The 19,629-nt window shown below is 39.4% G+C and overlaps 1 protein-coding gene across 1 annotated transcript; it reads left to right on the top strand.

Annotated features, from left to right (window-relative positions):
• Nucleotides 1-12,063: 12,063 nt before the first annotated feature.
• Nucleotides 12,064-18,425, top strand: psmc4 (proteasome 26S subunit, ATPase 4). The gene is made up of 11 exons (XM_081389301.1): nt 12,064-12,180; nt 13,242-13,340; nt 13,491-13,677; nt 14,834-14,980; nt 15,090-15,199; nt 15,287-15,380; nt 15,732-15,899; nt 16,589-16,665; nt 16,800-16,968; nt 17,576-17,631; nt 17,752-18,425. Exons 1-11 carry the CDS (start codon nt 12,145-12,147, stop codon nt 17,863-17,865), a joined length of 1,257 nt encoding a protein of 418 aa, XP_081245427.1. The 5' UTR covers nt 12,064-12,144; the 3' UTR covers nt 17,866-18,425.
• The last annotated feature ends 1,204 nt before the right edge of the window (nt 18,426-19,629 follow it).

The following is a 19,629-nucleotide window of genomic DNA, read 5'->3' on the forward strand; positions in this document are numbered from 1 at the left end:
CCATTACATCAACACCTCTCATAATGGGAGAGGGGGAACGGATTCCGACAGCTGTTTTTTTTGCCGTCGAATTCTGTTCCCCCTATGTTTCTTACACAATGAGGTTCTAATATTTATCACTTTACAGCTGATTACACAGCTCAATAGCCAAGTGGTCAGTGCCCTGGCAATTTTTTTTAGCTTTGGGCGACCCGGGTTCAAGTCCCGTTTCGTCAAACTTTCTTGATAGTATACTGTCCTATCATAATAAATGGCAAACAATATATTATTTAAACTGATGCAAGTTAAGCTCCATCCACACACAAAAATAAAATCAGCATTTTTAAGCCATTACATCAACATCTCTCATAATGGGAGTGGGGGAACGGATTTCGACAGCTGTTTTTTTTGCCGTCGAATTCTGTTCCCCCTATGTTTCTTACACAATGAGGTTCTAATATTTATCACTTTACAGCTGATTACACAGCCCAATAGCCAAGTGGTCAGTGCCCTGGCAATATTTTTTTTTTAGCTTTGGGCAACCCGAGTTCAAGTCCCGTTTCGTCAAACTTTATTGATAGTATACTGTCCTATCATAATAAAAGGCAAACAAATATATTATTTAAACTGATGCAAGTTAAGCTCCATCCACACACAAAAATAAAATCAGCATTTTTTAAGCCATTACATCAACACCTCTCATAATGGGAGAGGGGGAACGGATTTCGACAGCTGTTTTTTTTGCCGTCGAATTCTGTTCCCCCTATGTTTCTTACACAATGAGGTTCTAATATTTATCACTTTACAGCTGATTACACAGCCCAATAGCCAAGTGGTTAATGCCCTGGTAATCTTTTTTTTAGCTTTGGGCAACCCGAGTTCAAGTCCCGTTTCGTCAAACTTTATTGATAGTATACTGTCCTATCATAATAAAAGGCAAACAAATATATTATTTAAACTGATGCAAGTTAAGCTCCATCCACACACAAAAATAAAATCAGCATTTTTTTAAGCCATTACATCAACACCTCTCATAATGGGAGAGGGGGAACGGATTCCGATAGCTGTTTTGTTTTTTTGCCGTCGAATTTTGTTCCCCCTATGTTTCTTACACAATGAGGTTCAAATATTTATCACTTTACAGCTGATAACACAGCTCAATAGCCAAGTGGTCAGTGCCCTGGCATTTTTTTTTTAGCTTTGGGCGACCCGGGTTCAAGTCCCGTTTCGTCAAACTTTCTTGATAGTATACTGTCCTATCATAATAAAAGGCAAACAAATATATTATTTAAACTGATGCAAGTTAAGCTCCATCCACACACAAAAATAAAATCAGCATTTTTAAGCCATTACATCAACACCTCTCATAATGGGAGTGGGGGAACGGATTTCTACAGCTGAAAAAATAAAGAATATAAGAAAGTTTAAAGAATATATTTTTTTGCCTTTTATAATGATAGGACAGAATAGTATCAAGAAAGTTGGACGACCCAGGACTTGATCTCGGGTCACAATAAGCTGAAAAATACAATATTGTCAGTGCACTGCCCACAAGGCTATTGGGTTTTGCAAACTACTGCAATGTGATATATATTAGAACCTCATTGTGTAAGAAACATAGGAGGAACAGAATTCGACGGCAAATAGTTCAGCTGTCGAAATCCGTTCCCCCACCCCAATGATGAGAGATGTTGATGTATCGGCTTAAAATATGCTTATTTTATTCTGTGTGTGGATGGAGCTTAAACAGCATCAATTTAATAAATATTAGAACCTCAGTGTGTCAGAAATATGGGAGGAACAGAATCCGACGGGAAAAAAAACAGCTGTCGGATTTGAACTCGGGTCACTCAAAGCTAAAAAAAAAAAGATATTTTCAACACACTGACCACTAGGCTATTGGATCTAGTTTTTAGCAATGTGATATATATATTAGAACCTCATTGTGTAAGAAACATAGGGGGAACAGAATCCGACGGCAAATAGTTCAGCTGTCGAAATCCGTTCCCCCACCCCAATGATGAGAGATGTTGATGTATCGGCTTAAAATATGCTTATTTTATTCTGTGTGTGGATGGAGCTTAAACAGCATCAATTTGATAAATATTAGAACATCAGTGTGTCAGAAATATGGGGGGAACAGAATCCGACGGCAAAAAAAACAGCTGTCGGACTTGAACTCGGGTCGCAATATGCTGAAAAAGCAATGATTGTCAGTGCACTACCCACTAGGCTATTGGGTCTGATTGTTAGTTGCAATGTGATATATATTAGAACCTCATTGTGTAAGAAACATAGGGGGAACAGAATTCGATGGCAAATAGTTCAGCTGTCGAAATCCGTTCCCCCACCCCAATGATGAGAGATGTTGATGTATCGGCTTAAAATATGCTTATTTTATTCTGTGTGTGGATGGAGCTTAAACAGCATCAATTTGATAAATATTAGAACCTCAGTGTGTCAGAAATATGGGGGGAACAGAATCCGACGAAAAAAAAAAACAGCTGTCGGACTTGAACTCGGGTCGCTCAAAGCTAAAAAAAAAAATATTATCAACGCACTACTGACCACTAGGCTATTGGGTCTGATTATTAGTTGCAATGTGATATATATTAGAACCTCATTGTGTAAGAAACATAGGGGGAACAGAATTTGACGGCAAATAGTTCAGCTGTCGAAATCCGTTCCCCCACCCCAATGATGAGAGATGTTGATGTATCAGCTTAAATTATGCTTATTTTATTCTGTGTGTGGATGGAGCTTAAGCAGCATCAATTTGATAAATATTAGAACCTCAGTGTGTCAGAAATATGGGGGGAACAGAATCTGACGGCAAAAAAAACAGCGGTCGGACTTGAACTCGGGTCGCTCAAAGCTAAAAAAAAATTATATTGTCAATGCACTGACCACTAGGCTATTGGATCTAGGTTTTAATTGCAATGTGATATATATTAGAACCTCATTGTGTAAAAAACATAGGGGGAACAGAATCCGACGGCAAATAGTTCAGCTGTCGAAATCCGTTCCCCCACCCCAATGATGAGAGATGTTGATGTATCGGCTTAAAATATGCTTATTCTATTATCTGTGTGGATGGAGCTAAAGCAGCATCAATTTGATAAATATTAGAACCTCAGTGTGTCAGAAATATGGGGGGAACAGTATCCGACGGCAAAAAAAAAAAGGCTGTGGGACTTGAACTCGGGTTGCAATAAGCTGAAAAAGCAATGATTGTCAGTGCACTACCCACTAGGCTATCAGGTCTAGTCCTCAGTTGCAATGTGATAAATATTAGAACCTCATTGTGTAAGAAACATTGGGGGAACAGAATTCGACGGCAAATAGTTCAGCTGTCGAAATCCATTCCCCCACCCCAGTGATGAGAGATGTTGATGTATCGGCTTAAAATATGCTTATTTTATTCTGTGTGTGGATGGAGCTTAAGCAGCATCAATTTGATAAATATTAGAACCTCAGTGTGTCAGAAATATGGGGGGAACAGAATCTGACGGCAAAAAAAACAGCTGTCGGACTTGAACTCGGGTCGCTCAAAGCAAAAAAAAAAATTTATTATCAACGCATTGACCACTAGGCTATCGGGTCTGATTATTGGCTGCAATGTGATATATATTAGAACCTCATTGTGTAAGAAACATAGGGGGAACAGAATTCGACGGCAAATAGTTCAGCTGTCGAAATCCGTTCCCCCACCCCAATGATGAGAGATGTTGATGTATCGTCTTAAAATATGCTCATTTTATTCTGTGTGTGGATGGAGCTTAAACAGCATCAATTTGATAAATATTAGAACATCAGTGTGTCAGAAATATGGGGGGAACAGAATCCGACGAAAAAAAAAAACAGCTGTCGGACTTGAACTCAGGTCACTCAAAGCTAAAAAAAAAAATATTATCAATGCACTGACCACTAGGCTATTGGGGCTGATTGTTGGTTGCAATGTGATATATATTAGAACTTCATTGTGTAAGAAACATAGGGGGAACAGAATTCGACGGCATATAGTTCAGCTGTCGAAATCCGTTCACCCACCCCAATGATGAGAGATGTTGATGTATTGGCTTAAAATATGCTTATTTTATTCTGTGTGTGGATGGAGCTTAAACAGCATCAATTTGATAAATATTAGAACCTCAGTGTGTCAGAAATAAGGGGGGTACAGAATCTGCCGGCAAAAAAAACAGCTGTCGGACTTGAACTCGGGTCGCTCAAAGCTAAAAAAAAAAATATTATCAACGCACTACTGACCACTAGGCTATTGGGTCTGATTATTATTTGCAATGTGATATATATTAGAACCTGATTGTGTAAGAAACATAGGGGGAACAGAATTCGACGGCAAATAGTTCAGCTGTCGAAATCCGTTCCCCCACCCCAATGATGAGAGATGTTGATGTATTGGCTTAAAATATGCTTATTTTATTCTGTGTGTGGATGGAGCTTAAACAGCCTCAATTTGATAAATATTAGAACCTGAGTGTGTCAGAAATATGGGGGGAACAGAATCCGACGGAAAAAAAACAGCCTTGATACTATACTGTCCTATCATAATAATCCGATGCTAATTATGCTTGGATAAGTATAGGAGCTGTGTCATACTTGCTTGCGTGCAGTATAAAGGAGTATTTAAAAAAAAAATGTTTTATATAATTTCGGAAAATATCAATATCTACATTGAATTGCTCTTCCTGTTTAATATAGGCTGTATGTCTGAGCTATGATTTTTCTGTGATGAAACCTCTGTAAAACGCTACCGAAACCGTTTATCTGTTATTTATTTATTTAGTTTTTCATATGTTTTTTTAGCGAGGTTGACACAATTTGAACGATTAATATGCTAAAAAAAAAGAATGTGCTCAATAAAAATATAATAAAAGTTTATTCAAACGAACAAATGCATAGAATGTCACGTGTTTGAGGTGATTGTCCAAAACCTAGGCTACATAGTAGGGAGGTTAAGCCCAAAAAATAGGCCTTTGACTTCAAGTCATGATGCAAAGGTCGTCTTTGGTATGGAAGTACCTTGGGGTCATACAAATAAATTTATCCTAAGACACAAGTGAGATCACACTTTGTATCAGAAATAAACAGGTTTTTTCAAAAATGGCCGCCAATGTGCCGAAAATACTCTAGAGCCCATATCTTTGCTTCTGTTATCACTATAATGACAAATTTGGTGTCAAAGTGTACATTTTTGGGGTCAAGAAATCCAATAAAATTGGTTTGAAGTTTAAAAAAACAAAATATTTTCCCATACCATGACAATTGGGGGTAAATATGCACATTTCACATAAAAATTGTGTCATCAGAGTGACTTTCTTATCTTTTCCTTCAAAAACTTTAATTTTGTATTTAAGCAGTGCAGCTACTTCTGTACATTACATTTGTCCTAAGTAGCATGAGATTTCGACCAGTCAGGAATAGCCTATAGCAAATCAGTTCCTGCAACAACACATCCTATATGCACCAGGAGCTGTGACAGCTGTTGAAGGTCAGAGGTGACAGGTAAACACTTTGAGGTTCGTATGACTTCCTCATTAAATAGAAAAATGCTTTTAATGTTAGATAACTAGTAACTAGCTAGCTAGTAACTAGTTAGCTTCATTATAACTAGGTCGCTAGTAACTAGTTAGCTTCATCATAACTAGCTAGTGACTAGTTAGTGTCATTTTTATTGAAGCAAGCACATAGCCTACATGTTGCTAGCTAGTTAGTTAGCTTCATTATTTGATATTTTTTTACTTTTGCGAATGCTTGTTAATACTCATATTATCTCTCTTATGATGTTAAAGCAACTTCATTTCTTTTTTCAGATTAGCCATAATGGAATGCTGTGACTGGAGTTTATGCTTCCTATGTCAGTCCGCCCTAAAGATTGAAAAAACATTAGATCCCTCTTAAACCGAGGACCATGACGTCGCACGGTATGGCGCAGCCGGGGCCCCACCCTGGAGCCAGGCCCGGGGTTGGGGCTCGTATGCGAGCGCCTGGTGGCCGGGCCTCCCCCCACGGGGTCCGGCCGGGCTCAACCCGAAGGAGCGACGTGGGGCCGCCTTCCCGGCGTGGGCTCACCACCTGCAGGAGGGACCGTAAGGGGGTCAGTGCTGAGAGGATCGGGCGGCAGTCGAAGGCGGGGGCCTCGACAACCCGATCCCTGGACACGGAAGCTAGCTCTAGGGACGTGGAACGCCACCTCGCTGGCGGGGAAGGAGCCTGAGATTGTGCGTGAGGTTGAGAGGTTCCGACTAGAGATAGTCGGGATCACCTCTACGCACGGCTTGGGCTCTGGAACCACACTCCTCGAGAGAGGATGGACTCTTCACCACTCTGGAGTTGCCCATGGTGAGAGGTGGCGGGCTGGTGTGGGTTTGCTTATAGCCCCCCAGCTCAGCCGCCATGTGTTGGAGTTCACCCCGGTGAACGAGAGGGTCGTTTCCCTGCGCCTTCAGGTCGGGGATAGGTCTCTCACTGTCGTGTGTGCCTACGGGCCAAACGGCAGTGCAAAGTACCCGGCCTTCTTGGGGTCTCTGGGAGGGGTGCTGGAAAGTGCTCCAACTGGGGACTCCGTCGTTCTACTGGGGGACTTCAATGCCCACGTGGGCAGTGGCAGTGACACCTGGAGGGGCGTGATTGGGAGGAACGGCCCCCCTGATCTGAACCCGAGCGGTGTTAAGTTATTGGACTTCTGTGCTAGTTACAGTTTGTCCATAACGAACACCATGTTCAAGCATAAGGGTGTCCATCAGTGCATGTGGCACCAGGACACCCTAGGCCGTAGGTCGATGATTGACTTTGTGGTCGTTTCATCTGACCTGTGGCCGTATGTCTTGGACACTCGGGTAAAGAGAGGGGTGGAGCTGTCAACTGATCACCACCTGGTGGTGAGTTGGATCCGATGGCGGGGGAGGAAGCTGGACAGACTCGGCAGACCCAAGCGTACTGTGAGGGTCTGCTGGGAACGTTTGACCGAGTCTCCTGTCAGAGAGATCTTCAACTCCCACCTCCGGTGGAGCTTCGACCGGATCCCGAGGGAGGCTGGAGATATTGAGTCCGAGTGGACCATGTTCTCCACCTCCATTGTCGAAGCGGCCGCTCGGAGCTGTGGCCGTAAGGTCTCCGGTGCCTGTCGAGGCGGCAATCCCCGAACCCGGTGGTGGACACCGGAAGTAAGGGATGCCGTCAAGCTGAAGAAGGAGTCCTATCGGGCCTGGTTGGCTTGCGGGACTCCCGGTGCATGTTGGACTCCGGCAGGGCTGCCCTTTGTCGCCGGTTCTGTTCATAATTTTTATGGACAGAATTTCTAGGCGCAGCCAGGGGCCGGAGGGTGTCAGGTTTGGTGACAACACGATTTCGTCTCTGCTCTTTGCAGATGATGTTGTCGTGTTGGCCTCATCAAACCAGGACCTTCAGCATGCACTGGGACGGTTTGCAGCCGAGTGTGAAGCGGCTGGGATGAGAATCAACACCTCCAAATCCGAGGCCAGAAAAGGGTGGCTTGCCCACTTCAGGTTGGTGGAGAGTTCCTGCCTCAAGTGGAGGAGTTTAAGTATCCCGGGGTTTTGTTTACGTGCACGGATCGGTGCAGCTTTTGCAGTAATGCGGTCGATGTACTGGTCTGTCATGGTGAAGAAAGAGCTGAGCCGCAAGGCGAAGCTCTCGATTTACCGGTCAATCTACGTTCCTATTCTCACCTATGGTCATGAGCTTTGGGTCATGACCGAAAGGACAAGATCCCAGATATAGGCGGCCGAAATGAGCTTTCTCCGCAGGGTGGCTGGGCGATCCCTTAGAGATAGGGTGAGAAGCTCGGTCACTCGGGAGGAGCTCAGAGTAGAGCCGCTGCTCCTCCACATCGAGAGGGGTCAGCTGAGGTGGCTCGGGCATCTGTTCCGGATGCCTCCTGGACGCCTTCCCGGGAAGGTGTTCCGGGCGCGTCCCACTGGGAGGAGACCCCCGGGAAGACCTAGGACAGACTATGGAGTCACTATGTCTCCCGGCTGGCCTGGGAACGCCTCGGTGTCCCCCCGGAAGAGCTGGAGGAAGTGTCTAGAGAGAGGGAAGTCTGGGCATCTCTGCTTAGACTGCTGCCCCCGCGACCCGGCCCCGGATAAGCGGAAGAAGATGGATGGATGGATGGATGGATAGATCCCTCTTCATCATTCAAACTGAGAAACAATCCTGAAAGAGGCAATCATGTTACAAAGAAGCTTTAGATAACATCCAGGAGCTGAAGGCATTAGGGGATCTGCCTGAGTTTACAGTGGACATTAGTGGTGGTAGTCAGGATGTAGTTCAGCTGATGATTCAAAATCCTATGGTGTGGCACAAAAGCTGCAGAAATGCGATTGATAAACAAAAAGTTGAGAGAGCAAGAAAAAGAAAAAAGCATGAAGAGTCTGTGAGTCCAGTAAAAACATGGCGCATGAGTGACAAGTCCACCACACTCGCTTTACCCAGACCCTCAACATCATCATGTGAATCATTTGATAAACTGTGTCTCTTCTGTGGTGAAGTGGGCAAAAAAAAGGAACTGAGGAGGGCTGCCACCCTTGGCTTGGATAGAAAAGTGAAAGAATGTGCTCAGGTGGTGGGTGACAGGCATCTATTGGCTGAACTAGCTGCTGGTGACATGGTTGCTATTAATGCTGTTTATCATTGTGCATGCCTGACTAGGCTCTATAGAAAAGCAGAAACTGTTGGATGTGACTCAACTGAAAGTAATGCAACTCAGGTCATCAGAGCACATGTCCTCAATGAGTTGCTCGAATACATCGAGGACTATCGTTGCTCAGGGGAATCACTGGCAATGTCTGACTTGACAGCCCTCTATGACGAGCGCATTGCATAAAAGAGGAATGTGTGTCATATGACCGCTTGAAAACATTTAGCATAGATATAGCGAATTCAGTGATCAGTCACTAGGAGCAGATTGGTGTGGTGGTCCCACCTCAGGCAGTCCACTGAATAAAACGGCCGATTTTGTCAAATAGGTTGTCAAATTTCGTTCAACCTACCCTCCATTAGATGGCAGACATGTCATACTTCATCCGCGACTCAAAAAAACGTCATGCCTCTATACAAAATCTTCAAGCTAGAGTGCATTGAATCAGTGCGAACAAAAGCGGAGCTAGTGTGCGAGTGAGCCATTTTATCAGAGCAATATTGTCAACGTCAGCGAGTATTTGCATCAGATTATTATTATTATTATTATTATTATTATATCTAATGGCATCAATAAAGCTTACCCGCAATGAAGTGTTGGGTCTTCTATTCGTGGACCCTGATTATGAAGGGGAATATCTGCCTGATTCTGAAAGTGAAAGTATAGCCCTACACCAAGCACAAACGGTGAATCCTTTGCCCAATTTAGATGGTCCTTTACCCAATGTCAGTGGTGGGAACAATGTTTCTCGGGGTCGGAGTGTTCATCGCGATGTTAGCAGGCGTGTTAGTGTTGTGGGGAACGAGGCGGGAGATTTTTACCGTGTGTGCCTCTCCACAATCGCGGCGACAGTATTGTGGTGGAGACTTTGTTTGTCTAATGCCACTGGGTATGTTAGACAAGGTCGAAGTTTTCATAGGACAGTTAGGGGGCAACGTGGAGGCAGGGTGGGGAGTCGCAATGACAATGACAGTAGTCCGAGCTGTGCACACTTGGCGCGCGCGGCAGATCTGGCCGCGCTGCTCCCAGCAGGAGCAGAGACGGTGTGACACGGGGCAGAGGGGCTATTATGCATAGTCTATCGCAAGCTGATGGGAATGCCGGCTTTTGAGTACTTGGCCAATGAGGATGATTTACTATATGTAGTAAATAGAAAATCTCTACAGCAAAAGGCCAACCGCTACTTGCATTCGGTTTGTTTCTACCATTTATTAGTAATGATTTACACAGTTTGTTTACTACTTACTATATACCTGAGCATTCAGTATTGTGCAATATAGCATACAGAAGGTGAGGGACATTTTGGGGGGAAAGAAGTGCTGCATTTGATCATTTTATCATTTAAACGTGACTTTTCATGAAAATTCTATAATCCAAGATGGCCGCCACCATAATGACGTCATAATATGCAAATTAGATGGGAAAATGTAATCCCTACATACACTTTGGGTCATCCTTAATATTTCTCTAATTTACAGAAAGTCTCTATCTTTTATCACTTTTAAGATATAGCCTTTTGAAATTAAGATGTCAAAATCGAACATTTTAGGAAAAAAACTCTGGCGCCGAAACACTGTGTGTTTGGCATGTGTTTTTTAATAAAAAAATGCATACTTCACCTCCAATTGTCATGGTAAGGACAACATTATTGTTTTTTAGTCTTGGAACCTATTTTATTGGACTCCTTGACCCCAAAAATGTACACGTTGATACCAAATTTGTCATTATAGCTATAACAGAAGCAAAGATATGGGCCTCTCAAGTATGGTTGGCGCCCATTTTTAAAAAATGTGCGTATATAAGATACAAAATGTGATCTCACGTGTGTCTTAGGATAAATTTATTTCTATGGCCCTAAGGTACTTCCATACCAAAGGGGACCTTTGCATCATGACTTGAAGTCAAAAGTAACTTAACCTCCCTACTAACATTCTCTTTTAGATTTTTACATCATAATGGACATTATAGATTACAGAGAATCCTAGTGAAAAGAGCTTCATTTGGCAACTGAATGTTTTCGCCTGCTTACTGCATGTTGTTCTTCACTCCAGATTTTTTGCATGTTACAGAGAAAAAAAATACTTTCCAGAATAAGGCACGCTATGCGTAGTGGGCAAGCAGATTTTCGGCAGATCTTCTGGACCTTCCTTCTTGCCAGAGACTGGACAAAAGAAGTCAGCTTCAGGTGAAAGGCTTCCAGGACGTCGAGGGCCCAGTCCTCCTACCTATTTAATGAATGTGATACAGAGAAACGGCACAGACCCTTCATGTGAGTCTGACCTGAAAGCCAATCCTCACCCGTGCTTACAACCACCACGCATTCTTGCAAGTTGACCAGTGAGGGTGGACAAACGCACATCTCTTTGTGAACGTCCTGTTGTGTCCACCAACATGTCTGTTCTGGAAATGACCTCTGTTCAAAATGACTACAAGTTTTGATGGAATTTTTTTTTTCTGATGGAAACCGTTTTTGTGGAACAGTGTTATATTTTTTCAGGATTCTCTGATTAATAGAAAGTTTAAAAAGAACAGCATTTAACTGAAATTGAAATATTTTGAAACATTATAAATATTTTACTGTCACTTTTAATTAACTTAATGCATCATTGCTGAATAAAAGTATTAATTCTTTATAAAAACATATACAGGAAGAGGTGGCCTTTTTATTACAGAAAATACAAAATTTGTACAAACATATACAACAAATATGAAAACAAATATACATATATGAGGAGCGTATAAAGAAAAACAATTCATGCCAGAGGTAAAAAAAAAACAAGAAGTTAAAGTGACGAAATGCTTTTTAAGTATTTTTGTTTTTAATATCCAAAGTAGTGCCATTTTGTTTCATTTCTTTTATAAAATGTTCACAATTTGGCTTAGCTTTAGCCCATTTCTCCACAGTGTGATATTTTCCAAGTAAAATAAAAAGTTATGATTAAAAAAAAAGTTATTTTGGAGTCAGTGGAATCTTGTACAAAAAAGAAAATGACATCATACAGATTAAAATGAAGTTAGAGACGTTAAAATCTCGAAAATACACATTCAAAGAAACAATGGATTACAGATTCTTTAGCAACACCACAAATTTCACACAAGTCTTCCAAGTTTAAATGTTAGCCTAAATTCAGGGTAAATTCTGTATAAAATTTTAAAGGACACCTCTCTACTTTATTATTTCTAAAAAATGTGTTTGTTAGTGAACATTCCTTTTTTCCACTGAATGTTTTCATATATGACCAAAACACTGACGAATATTTTTTCTTTAATAGCTTACACTTCTAATGTTATCTTTTGCAATATTAATATCTTCAATAAATACAGTATCACTATGAAAGGTTGTTGGTCCATGTTAAGAGGGGAGAATCCAAGGTTTCACAACTCTACTTGGGATTGCGTTAGAAGCGGAGTCCTTTAGGACCCGGTGATTATTGACGGAACTTCACATATATTCTGCGACGTGACGTCAGTTGCTGCAAGCAAACATGGAGGACGGTGGAGTGATGGTTGAGAAACCTCAGGTGAGATGTTATGCTGTGTTTTTAAGCATTTTACGAAGTCAGGGCTGGCATATACATCTTTATTATCTTTAATAAGTTCTCTTCTATGCAAACAAAACATATATATAGCAAGAACACAACTCTAAAGCTTAAAATAAACAGTGAAAAGATGCCGATTCATTCAGCTCGCCGCAAATGCTCAGTCATGCCATTCTCTGACAGCGGCTAACGTTAGCATGTGTTCTCACGTTAATTTACAGAAGAGTAAAGCTCACTGCTAACCTGACAAATTCAAATATTTACTTTGGATCATATTTGAGCTGTATGTGACTATTATGAAAAGATTTCTTTATTCGTTCACAGCCACAGAACATTATACATCGCCTTACCTATAGGTTAGCTGTGTAGCATAGCAATTGTATTTGTCATTTTATTAACATCTTATAAGGACTATTTTTTAAACACACCTTATATAACGTTAATGCTTAACAGAACTGTAGTGCAATTACTTTCAAATTTGAAATGTATGAATAAATAAATAATTTATCTGTTTCTTGATGCTCATAACAGTTTGAATAACGTTAAGCGTTAAGTTAATTTATGATCTGTTATGCATGTTATTCTAATTTTGTGTGATAATTGTTTATTTTTAATTATTAATAAAATTAAATCTAAAAAGTCAGGGGCTTAATAATAATAATAGTTTTTCATATAATGGAAATGGCAGAGATTCACTAGGGGACGCTAGTTAAGTCATCCTAATTTATATAGCGCTTTTAACAATGTAGATTGTTTCAAAGCAGCTTTACAGAGATAAACGTATAATTTATGGTAACAGAGATTGTTTTGCCTTTATAGCGGTTCTTTAATAAAGTTATTTTTCAGCTAATGTTAGTTTTGATTGATAAGCTTCCGTCGCAACGCTAGTTGAGGACATATTTTATATTTTTGAACCACAGATATACCCCCCATTTCCAACCCTGATTATTATAAAAAATCTCTGTCTTTTAGATTTAATTTAATTGTGTGTTCATGAAATATTGCCTTGCATCTACATATTTGTGATCTTTTTTCCCCTACAGGAGGATGTGCCGGCCCTGCTGAATTCAAGGCCCCAGACCGTCTTGTCTTTCTTGGCCCCTGAACCAGAAGATCTGGAGGACCTTTACAGCAGATATAAGGTTTGTATGGTTGTGAGTTTTTGTTTTGTTTTTTTGTGTTTTATTGACATGCTACTTGTCTTTCACAATATTGTCCACTGAATTTTGACACTACCCCACTTGTTGACATGTAATCACCAATGTTAACTGGCTCTCATTTCCACATGGCAGAAGTTGCAGCAGGAGCTGGAGTTTCTGGAGGTGCAGGAGGAATACATTAAAGATGAACAGAAGAATCTGAAAAAGGAGTTTCTTCATGCCCAAGAGGAGGTGAAGAGGATACAGAGCATCCCTCTGGTCATTGGACAGTTCCTAGAAGCAGTCGACCAGAATACTGCCATTGTGGGTTCGACCACAGGTAAAAGGACTGATCTTTCTGTAATAGTATTAATTACAGTATCATCCATATGCTTTAATTTGCTCTATCTTAAGTTTCAAAATGGCTTTAACATGTATAATGTAATTTAAGATGTATACCTTGATATTGAAAGCACTGCAAAGGTCCGTTCACACCAAGGACGATAACTGTTACAAAAAAGATATAGTTGTAAAAATTGTTCCAAATATAAAAGAATATCAGAGTGCATACCACAACTGTAAAGGTGACGGCACAGAGAAACGATATCATTGGAATCACTTTCAGGATGATTTTTTCCAACTGATGAACAATAAAAATATTGACAGACAATCAGAATCCATCCAATTTTTAAAGAGCTTAAGCCTTTTAAGTGGCAGACGAGTGCGCTAAAGGTCCTGATATACCTCAAGTGAAATTGTGACGTCCTTTCAAACAAAATCAGGCCAAAACGAAATGCGTTTTAAGAGTCCGAAACAGCTTGCAAAAGTAAACTTTCAAGAAAATTCCATTCCGCTGGTAAACACCTTCAAACCATTGTTCTGTGTCGACGACATAGGGACGTGTCGCTCTGGGCCTCAGCCTTCTAATTCTAATTAAAAGAGACACGGGCAATGTTTTTTCACGTTTAATACCGCTTGCTCTAAACTAAAGCAATACATTGTATAAAATATTTGAATAAACTGCCAATAGTGCCAATTTGCAGAGCTTGTGCAAACATATCCACATCGCTATGATCAGATGGTTTCTTAGTTATTTTTTTCTTACCACTGGCATTGAGAGGAAAACATGCTGCATATTTATTTACATATTCATCTAAATGGCGCTCTCAACAATGTGCGCAGCATCAGGATGTTCGCTAAGTATATGTATTTTGAACTTTTTAAGAAGAATGAAAAATAACTTAATCGAGAGTATATCGGGGCCTTAAGAATAAACAGAACGATATCATCTGCTGGTGTCGACGCTAATGTAGTTATTGTTATAGTTATCTTTATAGTTAACTATAGGCCTTAAGTTGCTTGGATAAAATAATCTGCCAAATGCTTAAGTGTACATTAGACATTTTATGATATTGTAAATGTTCGTCATTTGATACTACACAATTGGGCTTTGTCAGTAATTGTAGAACAGTAATATTTTTGTTTAATTCCTTCAGGGTCCAATTATTATGTTCGGATTCTGAGCACAATTGACAGAGAGCTGCTGAAGCCCAATGCCTCCGTTGCGCTGCACAAGCACAGCAATGCTCTGGTTGACGTTCTGCCTCCAGAGGCTGACAGCAGCATCATGATGCTCACTTCAGGTATCAAACAGTTCCTTGTTTATCCTGTATTATGATATTAATTTCCCACTTCTGAGTCAGTTGCGCCTTTGTTTTACTTTTAATGCGCTTCCTCTCTACCTGATCCTAGATCAGAAGCCAGATGTGATGTACGCAGACATCGGAGGAATGGACATCCAGAAACAGGAAGTGAGGGAAGCCGTGGAGCTCCCTCTCACACATTTTGAGCTCTATAAACAGGTTAGCATGTGGATTCAAGTGTTTGTGGAAAACAAGTGGGTGTGTAGCAGTTTTGTTTGTCCACTCACTTTCTGTTGTTGTTCTCAGATTGGTATTGACCCACCTAGAGGAGTGCTCATGTATGGCCCACCTGGCTGTGGCAAGACTATGTTGGCAAAAGCTGTGGCTCACCACACTACAGGTAGACTCATTTGTGGCTAGAGGCTGTCAATAGCTGCTTTTCCACCGTCAGGTCAGCTACAGAGAAACTGGCAAGTCAGTGACCAATCCATTACACACATTCTACCAGCACGGGAATTCCAAGTCGAGAACAGTTTGTAACTGTGCCGTGCCAAACCAAGCTCAAGTGGAAATATAACTGGAACCATTTCTTACTGTTCATAGATCCGTTCGGCCCGATGGTAGAAAAGCGGCTGTTTTTACCTTTATTGAGCTTTGAAGTTCATTCCTGAACATAGATGTAAATAAATTAATAGATCTGAAGCGCATGGTTATATTACAACTGTTATAATTGTGTTTTTATGTTCTATAGCGGCCTTTATTCGTGTGGTGGGATCTGAGTTTGTGCAGAAGTATCTTGGAGAGGGTCCACGCATGGTGCGAGATGTCTTTCGACTGGCCAAAGAGAATGCCCCTGCCATCATCTTTATTGATGAGATTGATGCCATTGCTACCAAGCGTTTTGATGCACAGACTGGAGGTATGCGTCCCTCTCAGGTTTTTCTAACTTTTGTTACCTTTCAAAGCTTTTGTTTGGGTATTTTAGATATGTGGTATTAACTTTTTTATGAATAATAAAAACTTTTATTCAGAATATTATGCAGAATACATTATACAGAATATTATAATATATATATATTAATAATATATATATTATATATTGTATATTATACAATATTATGTCAGAATTATTATTATTTTTTTTTTTTTAAAGAAATTAATACTTTTATTCAGCAAGGACGCACGCATTAAAGGGATAGTTTTTTTTATTTTTGGGTGAACTATCCCTTTAATGCGTCCTTGCTGAATAACAACTTGCTTTTTTGAATGTAATTGCTTTGCCATTAAAGAAATAAAAATGTAAAATGTATTCAAATAGAAAAGTTATTTTTAATGTAATAATATTTCACAATATTCCTGTTTTTATTGTATTTTTGATCGAATAAATGCAACCTCAGTGACTGACCACAAACGTTTGAACAGAAGTGTACATATTAGCCAAAAAACTTACATTTTCATAATTCACTCATCAATCATGCCTCATTTCATGGCATCCTGAAGAAGATATTTAGGGACACAAGTTATGCACTGAATTTTAAGTCTACTAATCACATAAACAGAGATTTTTGTTAATGTGAACTAAAAAAAATTGTTTTTATATGTTTGCAGCTGATAGAGAAGTGCAGAGAATCTTGCTTGAGCTCCTTAATCAAATGGATGGGTTTGACCAGAATGTGAATGTGAAGGTTAGCAAAAAATTTTTTTTTGTCATTTCTTGTTTTTTATGACTGTGTTGGTATAGTGTTACTCTCTTCGTTCTGTTCTGCTCTAATACAGTATCAGCCTTTTTTGACATTGTGATTTATTCTTTCATTGACAGGTTATCATGGCCACCAACAGGGCTGACACACTGGACCCAGCCCTTTTGCGCCCTGGCAGACTGGACCGTAAGATTGAGTTCCCTCTGCCTGACCGTCGACAGAAACGCCTGGTGTTTACCACCATTACCAGCAAGATGAACCTCTCTGAGGAGGTTGATCTGGAGGACTGTATCCTCTTGACCCTAAATTATTTTTTTCTCATTATGAATATGATTACATTTAATCGTTTAGAAGAAGAAATGAGGGAAACTCAGTACATGCGAGTAGAAGAAAATATTTCAGAAAAGTCTTTTTTTCAGAAAAAGGTTTGGAGTCAGTAAAATAATTCTTGAAAATATTAATATTTTATTTAGCAAGGATGTGAAGACATTTTATAATATTACAAAAGATTTCTATTTAAATTATGTTCTTTTGAATTTTCTATTCATCAAAGTATCCTAAAAAAATTTGTTTCCACAAAAACATTAAGCAACACAATTTCTGAAGGTTCACGTGACACTGAAGATTGGATTAATGATGCCGAAAATTCAGCTTTGCATCACAAATAATTTTATTTACAAGTTATTTGTTATAAAAAAAAAAGTACAACATTACTATTTTATTGTATTTTGAGAAAATAAAGACAGCTTTGGTGAGCATAAGAGACTTCTTTTAAAAAAATCCTACCGACCCCAAACTTTTAAATGATATTGAATCTCTTGTATTAGAAGACTGTCTAATATGTGACTGTCAAGACCAAATACATATTTTATAATTGCACTTAACAAAAATGCAGATGTTGCAAGGCCTGACAAGATCTCTGGTGCAGATATCAACTCAATTTGCCAGGAGGTGAGTTAGAAGAGACATGAAAAATTTTTAATGGATTATTTATTTATATTTTAGTTGATTACATTTCTTCAGCAAGCATATGTTTTCTGTTTTGATCAATCTCGTTTCTTGTGTCTACAGGCTGGAATGCTGGCTGTCCGTGAGAACCGTTATATTGTGCTGGCTAAGGACTTCGAGAAGGCCTACAAGACTGTTATCAAGAAAGACGAGCAGGAACACGAGTTCTACAAATAAAATACTCAACTAGATCTTGGCATTAGCTTTTACCTTGTTTGTTTCAGCCTTTATTTGTACGTACAGTGTAATGTTGAGGACATAACACCTTGATTAAAACCTTCAGGGTTTACACTGCTTGTACTGGGACTTTGATTTCAAAGGATCGTTTCAGATTTACATTATATAAAATATGGATGGAAAAACAAACATGTACATCTTGTAAGCATTTTATGTATTCTGTTTAGTGAATAAGAAAGACAACCACAAAGACAACCATTAAAAATGTTTCCATAATGACTCTAAATAAACATGTTTTTGAATACAACCCTAATGAATGCTGGGAGATAATAGTTTAGGTGATTTTCAGCACAGACATGAAAGGAATTTTAGAAATAACATTTATATTTGACAACTACATAGATTTCACTCTGCTGATACTAACACTTTTTTTGCAAGAGGTAATTGTTGTTGGACATATTAATGTTGCAAAATGTAATTTTTTTTTTAATATATAGCCTACACATAAAAAAACGGGTTGGGCCCAAAGTGGCTATTAAACTCTTAAGCTTTTAATTGTCAAGGAGATTAGACAGAATGTAAGCAAATGCACTACTTAGAAAGCCATTGCTGTCTCAGAAAAACACCAAAGACAGAATGAAGTTTTTGACAGAATTTGTCAAGTTTGGTTCAGCAGAGTTGTGTCGAGTGATGAATCATGGTAAAGTGAGTTGCATGGTGGAAGTATAATAATGAATGCATCTCTACCACAGAAAGAGGTGTCATTGTGAGCTGCTTCACTGAAAAGCCATTTAATGCTTTGGAGTACAGGAGAGCATTGTAGAATATTCCAACAACTGAACAGTTATCTAAAGAGGAATGACCAGATGTTATTTTTCAACAAGAAATTAATGCTCCTGCACAAATTGCAAAGACAACCAAGAAGTGGCTTGAGAACAAGTCCATGAGGCTCATGTTTTGGCCTGGGGCCTGTACCATGAAGCCGGTTTCGGTGGCTAGCCAGGTGTTTTTCTTAGTTTGCGCCAACCCTGGATTTTAGGCCCAATATAAGTGGTTTGACTTTTAGCAGTGTTCATCGCCATAGTAACTTACGCTCCACACAAACCTACTCTGGGACAGGTTATGTTCCAGGTATGAGGTTGCAAACCGAACTTGGACCGATCAGCTCTGAGCAAAGGATAGTCACTCCACCTGTTTCTACTCCAAATTAAAGGTTACTACATAGCAAATGACTTTTAAAGACAAAATCGTCTGGCTTTTAGTAATGCTTATTTAGAATAATACATTTGTATGATTTAGATATTATTTATGTAATTATTATAGGCTACCCTTAATCGATCACACTTGTACAATTTTAGTTCATCAATTATTATTACGCAGAGTTTAAATGAATAAATATATAAAGGTAATATAAATATGCTTTAGTATCAATAAATGAAGAACTATTCTGTGCCAAGTTACTTTATCTACAGTATATGTGCTTACAAATTGTAGTCCATTACTGAATTCAAAATTCAAAATTGTACTTGGTAATGTAATCTATTAGACTGTTTAGGTAATAGAATCTGATGACTGTTTTATTAAAAATAAAATAAGAATCAGGATGAATGAATTATGAATAATTTACTGCCATTTTGTGAATATTAAGTAATCATGTAGTCAAGAAATTAATTCAAATTACAGCAAATATCTGTAAAACAACAGGTATTTCATTGTATAATGACAAAACGGGAAAATTCTTTAAAAAAATACAGACCATTACCT

Source organism: Scardinius erythrophthalmus (genome assembly GCF_964197995.2).
Source record: "Scardinius erythrophthalmus genome assembly, chromosome: 16".
Classification (NCBI taxonomy): Eukaryota; Metazoa; Chordata; class Actinopteri; order Cypriniformes; family Leuciscidae; genus Scardinius; species Scardinius erythrophthalmus.

Coding starts and splice junctions, on each gene's coding strand:
- psmc4 (XM_081389301.1), top strand. CDS start 12,145: ATGGAGGACGGTGGAGTGATGGTTGAGAAACCTCAG. Junction 14,981..15,089: donor CATCATGATGCTCACTTCAG/GTATCAAACAGT, acceptor ACCTGATCCTAG/ATCAGAAGCCAGATGTGATG. Junction 16,666..16,799: donor ACCAGAATGTGAATGTGAAG/GTTAGCAAAAAA, acceptor TTTCATTGACAG/GTTATCATGGCCACCAACAG.